This window comes from Sinocyclocheilus anshuiensis, unplaced genomic scaffold (assembly GCF_001515605.1).
Source record: "Sinocyclocheilus anshuiensis isolate Anshui unplaced genomic scaffold, SAMN03320099.WGS_v1.1 scaffold2374, whole genome shotgun sequence".
Classification (NCBI taxonomy): domain Eukaryota; kingdom Metazoa; phylum Chordata; class Actinopteri; order Cypriniformes; family Cyprinidae; genus Sinocyclocheilus; species Sinocyclocheilus anshuiensis.
This window is the reverse complement of record NW_015558713.1, coordinates 191,120-199,178: the sequence shown is the minus strand read 5'-3', so window position 1 is coordinate 199,178 and position 8,059 is coordinate 191,120. Positions and strand designations below refer to the sequence as shown.

The window sequence follows — 8,059 nt, the reverse complement described above, 5'->3', positions numbered from 1 at the left end:
TCGTAATCCAAATTACGATGCGTTGCACCCGCAGTCCTCTCTGGCGGAATACAGTAGGTTTGTGTGATCCAGAGCAGAATTTATGTTGTTAATCGCAGAAAATATTATCCAGATAATTTTCCCTATCCACTCCATGAACTCGTGAAGGCGCGCGCGCATCATTCAAACATACCTCACCAGAAACACGGCTTGTCGCAATCCGAATAAAGGCTTGGATTTGGGTCTGTTCCTCGCAGTCGTATGGATTCGGAATATTTGGATTACAGAGCACGAATAAAATTGTTTCATTTCGTAATTATGTTGCGTTTTTGGTGTATTTTATAGTTCTGTTGTTAGTCACAGCATGTTGGGAAAAAATGCCTTCTGTGGCCTATGGCAATCAAAGTAAACGTTATATGACAAGTAAAGGTTAAACGATTGCATAAATGTTATTTATTTTAAGGTTTAAAAGTGAAGTCTTGTTTAACATTATGTAGGCATATTCATGGAAACGAGCTGGCAGCAGAAATCACAACAAAACGAAATGTTACCATTTCATAAGTAAACAATTTAATAATGCAATTGAAAACAAGCTAATTCATATGACAACTAAAAACTAATAAAATTAATGCCGCGATTTCAATATTCATAAGGATTCATTTTTAGGTGTCGTCAATACGTCAATTTTGTACGTTTGAATGCTGAAAATACGTAAGTATTTGTACGTTTAGATGCTGAAAATACGTCAGTATTGTACGTTTTAGTGCCTGTAAAAACGTAAGTAAATGTACGTTTTATAGAACAACATGTTACGTAAAATACATACGAATTATCATGAGATCACGTTGTCATAACACACACAATTCTACCATTATATTTAGCATTACAACGTAACCTGACACAAAAGTGTTTTGTTTTGGCAGGCGTACTGACCTTGAGTGTCAAGAGCCAAACTCCGATCTTTCACATGGCCCTGGAAAATCTTTGACTGATGGATGGCATTCATTGAAGGGGCAGTGGCCCCTTCACCTTTCTGCTCAGCATCAACAAAAACTATATCCAGTTTTGCTTCTGGGTTAAATCTTCGCCGCTTAAATGCTTGCAGACTGCACTGCAGTATGTTTTCTCTGCATATGTTGATTTGGTTCACTTTTAGGTTTTCATCAACTTTACTTAGCAGTTTTTTGTAGGTTTGTAGGTCAACCCTGCAAGAGATAAAGATTGGACAGGTTTCAGTCAAATGCTGAACACTTTTGTATGTTTTCAAATATTGCTAGTTGCATAAAGACCCGTTCAGACATACAGAGACTTCCAAGGACAAAGCATTTGCTGGCGGCTTTGGAGACATAGGCTAAGTGACAGCAACCACTGCCTACAGGGTGTAGGCATGTACAGCTATGCAACAAATTTGAGAAAAGTTTAACCGATAGGAGTGAAGACTGTCATTATAGCTCTCATGTAACCCATCTTAAGTGCATGCACAAGAATTTGCAATTCTACTGTTCTATGAGTTGTCTGTAAAGCACAAACATGAATATAATAAAAGGATGTATGGAATGCAGACTGTAGGCAGTCTTATTCTTTGTGTTCTACTGTACTGTACTGCATTCTAACTCTACTGAGTTCTACTAACTCTACTAACTCTACTCTACTGCACTAGACAGGCATCTTTAAATGGTGTTCTCATCTCTTACCTCTTTTTACATTTTAAAAACTTTTATTGAAATTTTTAAAGTGTTGATTCCATTGCCTGAGACTTGTTTTTTATGCATTTTGTGTGAATGGGCTCTGTGGGTTCGATTCATACATTAATAGTTCTTGCTAAATATATGATGCAAAGAGCAGTGTAGCACTGCTGTAGTTAATGTTAACACATTAAAATGATTAAGAACAAACAAATTCATTGATTTTAACTCACATCATTCATCTGGTTCATTTCAGTACAGAGACTAGTGACAAAGTTGCTGTATGTGACACAACTGAAGTTCTTTGCATAAAAAAAATGCATACAAATATTTTTTAAGAATTACTAGTGACTTATAGGAACATACTCATCTATAGGTGCCACATAGTGAAGAGGGGAATCCTGGTAGGAAAGAGTAGGGGAAACAGACCTCTCTTGATCTGTAAGATCAATGACTGATGACTGGGGAGATAGAGGACTAAGTGGTGACTGGTCTTCAAGGAAAATGTCTGATTCCTGGTCAGAGACTAGAGCAACTAGAGTCGGGGGAAAGGGAGGAACAACAGGAGGCTGGGCAGAGGGCAGAGCCACTAGAGGGTGGACAGAGGGCGGAGCCATTAGAGGGTGGACAGAGGGCGGAGCCACTAGAGGCTGGGCAGAGGGCGGCACAACTGGAGCCTGGACTGAGGACAGAGCCATTGAAGACTGAGCAAAGGGAGGAGCTTCTGAAGGCTGGGTAAAGTTTACTGGGTCACAATGTATTTCCTGAAATGAAAAGGACAAAAATACAACAATGAAAAAAAATCATGATTTAATCACTAAGGCTAGGTTAACATTAAAATATTCATGTTCATGTTAATTCACAGTACATAAACTAATGTTAAGGTACAACTTTAAATTTTAATAATGTATTAAAACATTTTTAACTTAACATTAATTAACATTAATAAATGCTATATAATTGTTGTTCATGTTAACTAATATAGTTAAATAATATTAATTCACAACTAACAAACTAAGTATGAACAACATATTTTTACTGTATTTGTGTTATTAAAAAAATGTTTGTTAGTTCATGGTACAGTAACTGATGTACATTAACTATAAATTTTAATTAATAATGTAGTAGTCAATTTTGAACATAATATTAACTAAGATTCATAAATACTATATAAATATAGTTCATGTTAACTTATATAATGTTAAAAACTAAATCCTTATTGAAAAGTGTTACAAACGTTTTATATATTGTGCTCTTTGTGTGTGTGTGTGTGTGTGTGTGTGTGTGTGTGTGTGTGTGTGAGAGAGAAAGAGAGAGAGAGAGACTCGCATTAGTAAATGCTACATAATTATTTTTCATGTTAATTAACATAGTTTTATGTTACTAACTGAAACCTAATTGAAAGCTTGTTGGCTGAGAGAAAACTGAGAGAAACATTACATGCGTTATAAAATCTACTTAACAAAAAGACAGTATAGGACAAAAAATTATTAAAACTTGCCATCATGTATTTCAGTCTGACAACAGATATTATCTAGGCAGTCCGTTAAATAAAGTAATAATAAAACTATTCACGTATGCAAAACGTTTTGTTTAAATGCCTATTATGGCATTAATTGTCTGGTGTCTACTTAACAAAATAACAGTATAGGACAAAAAATTATTAAAACTTGCCATCATGTATTTCAGTCTGACAACAGATATTATCCTAGGCAGTCCGTTAAATAAAGTAATAAAACTATTCACGTATGCAGGATAGTTTTGTTTTGTGTACTAATGCAATACACCAAAAGATGCAGAAACCTGTTCACAGAACAATTAAAGAAAAGAAAAAAATTTAAAAATCACATAGATTTGTTGGATAGACACAAGCAGAATTTTATAAAACTAAAGAGTTGTTATAGGTTTCATGAATTATTCTTTAACAAAATTTAGGCTGGACTAAATGACTATAGGTTAGTCTCCCTGAAATGAGTTTTCATAAATACCTATGGAAACAATCACTGATTCCTGGTGTTAACAAATTAACTATAAATGACAGGTAATTGAGCCCTTAACTAATTTTTTTACTCCGTATTGTTTGGTTAAAGGGATCTTGTTGATTTAAAGAGCAGTTGATCTTTAGGAATGCCAGGATCTTTTCTGTGGTTTATCTGCTCGCAACAATGCCACAATTTCATAACTAAAGTGAAGTAAAAATGATATACATAATTATCCTGTATATCATAAAGCAAACAGGGCGATGCAGCTAGACAGGATAGCGTTTTTAAAAAGAGAATTTACTCATCATAAATACATAAAATATCCAATTTACGTTGCTACTTGCACTCAGAACCTTTAAAGACATTTCCAATTACTTTTAACGGCTTAATGAAAAGAACGGAAGCCTAACAACTGTATTAACGACAATTTTTCATGCAATGTACATAAAAAATTATGGATGAACATTAATTCATAACCTACGATTACATTAGAAAACCAGTCACTTCCTGATATATTAATTTGATTTTATAAGTTATATAACTGACAAACTTAAAAAAATGTTTGTAAATTACTTTGGGCTAGGATAATGAGTTAATCCACCTGCAAAACAAAAAGCTAGTCGTCAGACTTCTTTGGCGCGCTCCTGAAGACCGGTGTGTTTTGAAATGACATATGCCTATTGGTTGGCAAGAAAGAAAAGGCAGAGATTAGCAAAGATTTGAATACACTATTAAGATATCTTCTTTTTTTTTTTTTTTTTGACTAGGCAAGATATCTATAAAGGAATTTTGACTAGTCACATTGTTAATTCCAGATATCTACATTGAAATTCTTCCTAGCCACATAGCTCAATGCAGATATCTCCAAAGAAAGATCTTCCTAGTCAAATATCTGATTGAGATATCCATAATTAAATTGCAGATATCTTTAAATGAGATTTTAATAGGAAGAATTCCAAATCAAGATATCTCATTAATTTTTGCCTAGTCAAAAATCCAATTCAAGATATCTACAACTGTAATTTGACTAGTAATAAATGACTTTCAGATATCTACAAATGTATTTTGGATATCATTAAGAAATCATGAATTAAAGATATCTGCAATATAATTATGACTAGTCAAACACCAGTTAGAGATATCTTGAATTATAATTTTGACTAGTGTGAATTCAGTTAGAGATATCTCTAATTTAATTATCACTAGTAGAATTGTAATTTGAGATATCTCTAATTAGAATTATGCCTAGTACAAAATCAATTATAGATTTCTTTAATTACAATTTCTACTAGTCAAAACTCTTTTGTAGATATCCGAAAATATTTTGCAATGGAAGTCAATGGAGCAATATGACTAGTCGTAATAGCATTGTAGATATCTAGAATGTATATTATGACTAGTCAAAATAACATTGTAGTCATGCATATAATGACTAGTCATAATCACATTGTAGATATCTTAATTCCAATAACGACGAGTCAAAATTGCAGAATAGATATCTGGAATTGGAATTTTGACTAGTCAAAACTAAATTATGACTAGTACAGCGAGGAGTTTTTAATGCTAAAACGGCTTGCAATACGGGCCTCAAATTTAGATTTGAGATGCTCAGATCCTAGCCCGGCCCGTGTCCGACAGCTTATCAGAATTTCCGACCCGAGCCCGTCTTTTTTTCCCCTTCTCCCAAAACAGCTTATAGGCTACTACTGTTCGAGCTATTAAAATAGTTCAGTTTTGTATGTAATGGCAAAGTGATTCACTTCGTTTCGTTTTTTTATTACGTTTTTGTGTTAGAAAAACGTTTGGAGCTTTTTTTGTTTGTTAAATATAAGTTTTTGTTTTTTTAAAGTAACAAACAAGCGGCCAGCGGCAGACAGTGAGCATATGTTTGATCAATTGCAGAGTCTTAACTTTGATAAAGAATATCTCTTTGGTTTTGAGACTTTAGTCTTTGCAACTTCAGGGATCTTATCTATGCACAATCAGCTTATAACACTACTAGGAGAAAGGAAAACTTGAAATCGCATCATATGACCCCTTTAACTGATAGGTTAGCCTATAGCACTGCATCACAAATTCTGCGCACCATCTTCAAACCTCTCGTTTCATTGTGGTGCGTGAGCCGTGATATTTTACATTTCGTGTAATGTTGTAAATGTTTAGACGTTTAATTACGTATTTCTGTTTCAACTGATAGCTAACAGAAGTAAGCACAAGTCTTACAGCAAGAAATCAACGAGACTCCCCAAAACATTAGCTTTCATTCCAGTTAGATATTTGCATACGCATACGCGTGTGTGAGTTTTAACTGATATAGCATGATAGAAGTTAATATTGACAAAAATAAAAGACCGATTAAAGGATTTAGGCTAGTAAATTAAGTGTGAATAACTAAATAACTAATAACTTTTCCTTTGGCTTAGAGGTGATTGTTTAGAAGAAAACTTGTGTAACCTAATTTTAAAGTGAAAAAAAAAGCATATTTATATAGCAAGCCAGAAGTCTTAAGCTTGACAAAAACAAAAGAGTAAATAAAGGAATTACTAAATTAAGTGTGAATAACTAAACTAAACTAAAATAAAAAACAAACATTTTTCCTGTGGCTTTGGCGGCATTTGTTTAGAAGGAAAACTTCTTTAGGCTATCCTAATTTTTAAAGTAAAAAATTTTTCTAATGTTAAAAACAGGTAGAATGTTTTCATCAATTAAGAAATGATGTCGATTTATTAAAAATATTACTTTGTTTAATTATTTTAACATACATTAAATCTATCTTTGCGGTCTCCGGTCTTAGGGATGTGTTAGGGTCGGTTAGTGGGTGTGGTTTGAGTGGGACCGGACATAAACATTCTGTGTTTTGACCGCAGCATGTGATGATGTATCAGCGTAAGATGGGCAGGTCTTTTTTCTTTTGTTTGACTTTCTGTCAGTAACAAGGTTTAGCTTTTTAAAATTGTAGCTAATGGTAGAGTGCAACATAGATTTTGACAAGTATCTTATGCTGGTGTTTTAACGAACATATCTGGAAGGATACTTTTTGTTTTAGATCAGCATTTTTATTTTATTTTCTAACTGGTAACAAACTCTAAATAGTTTTTAAATTGTAACATAGAAAAAGTGCCGTATTGTTTAACGAACTATCTGATACTTTTTTTTGTTTAGATAGATGGTCAGCATTTTTCTTTTTATTTAACTTGTGACAAACTCTAACTAGTTTTAAATTGTATCTAATGGTAGAGTACAACATAGATTTTGACTACGGGCGCTTAACGGTCTGATATTTTTTGTTTTAGATCACGGTAAGATAAGCCAGCATTTTTTCTTTTCTTTTCTAACTAGTAACAAACTCTCAAACTTTTAAATTGTAATGTTACAAGGTTTTGACTGCCATGTACTGTTTAACGAACGTACCTGATACTTTTTTTGTTTGTTTTAGATAGATGGTCAGTAGCCTACTTTTCTTTTTGTTTAACTTTGTCAAACTCGAACTAGTTTTTAAATTAACAACACTTAAATATTCGTCTTGATCCGTTTTTTACTCTTTTCTGGAAAAAAATAGTCAATGTTTGATGTTTTTCTTGAAATGTGTGTAAAAACTTTAATAAAAACGTCCCTTATCCCGTTTAATCATACCACGTTTCACAATTTAAAGTTTAAAGCACATAGTTTTGAACAGTTTCAACTGACCCACACAAAAAACACATTCCCAAACAATCATAAATTCCTTCGGATCGCTGGGGTGGATAAACAGAGGGACAGTTTGATGGGGGGTGTACAGGAACAGGTGTCCAACAGGTGTCCAGTATGGGGGGTGGGGTGGAATTTTTATGACCCTCGTCAATCAAATCTGATGGCACATGGGGCCCTATATTCTCTCTGCAATCTCTTCTATCTCTGGGTCCCCAGGGGGGACGGGGAGTTGTGGACAGGCCAGTCCCGGATCGCACTCACCCTCCTCTCTCGCCAGTGAGCAGCAGTGGGCGTTTCGAGAGTGCTATCAATTGTACTACTCACACACCCTCTGCTCGAACGCAGGTAAGTGTTGCACCGCTTTGGACCCGTCACGAGATGCCCTGGCCGGGTCCCTGCGTTCCTCTTCACTGCCCCACTGCTGGTTCATCGGTGGTTCCGTTGGTGTCACTTGTACGGTATCTGGGAGCCTGGGTAGCGCTGCCCAGTCCGTCTCGTTGGCTCCTTCAGACCATCAGACTCGGCTATGCGATTCAGTTCGCCTGGCGTCCTCCCAAGTTCAGGGGCGTCCACTTCACTTCAGTAAAGGCTGCAGATGCCACTTTCTTGCGTGCAGAGATCGTAGACCTACTGACGAAGGACGCGATAGAGCCGGTCCCTCCAGCCGATATGAAGACGGGGTTTTACAGCCCTTATTTCATTGTACCCAAGAAAGGTGGTGGG

At 35.1% G+C, this 8,059-nt stretch overlaps 1 protein-coding gene across 1 annotated transcript; it reads right to left on the bottom strand.

Moving 5' to 3' along the window:
* Positions 1-1,004: 1,004 nt before the first annotated feature.
* Positions 1,005-7,766, bottom strand: LOC107681452 (arabinogalactan protein 1-like). Its single transcript, XM_016477754.1, has 4 exons — positions 7,665-7,766; positions 2,031-2,428; positions 1,153-1,184; positions 1,005-1,012 (listed from the first exon to the last, which is right to left on the bottom strand). Exons 1-4 carry the CDS (start codon positions 7,764-7,766, stop codon positions 1,005-1,007), a joined length of 540 nt encoding a protein of 179 aa, XP_016333240.1.
* Positions 7,767-8,059: the final 293 nt, after the last annotated feature.

Coding starts and splice junctions, on each gene's coding strand:
- LOC107681452 (XM_016477754.1), bottom strand. CDS start 7,766: ATGAACCAGCAGTGGGGCAGTGAAGAGGAACGCAGGGACCCGGCCAGG. Junction 2,429..7,664: donor TACCTGCGTTCGAGCAGAGG/GTGTGTGAGTAG, acceptor TTTTCATTTCAG/GAAATACATTGTGACCCAGT. Junction 1,185..2,030: donor TATGTGGCACCTATAGATGA/GTATGTTCCTAT, acceptor TATCTCTTGCAG/GGTTGACCTACAAACCTACA.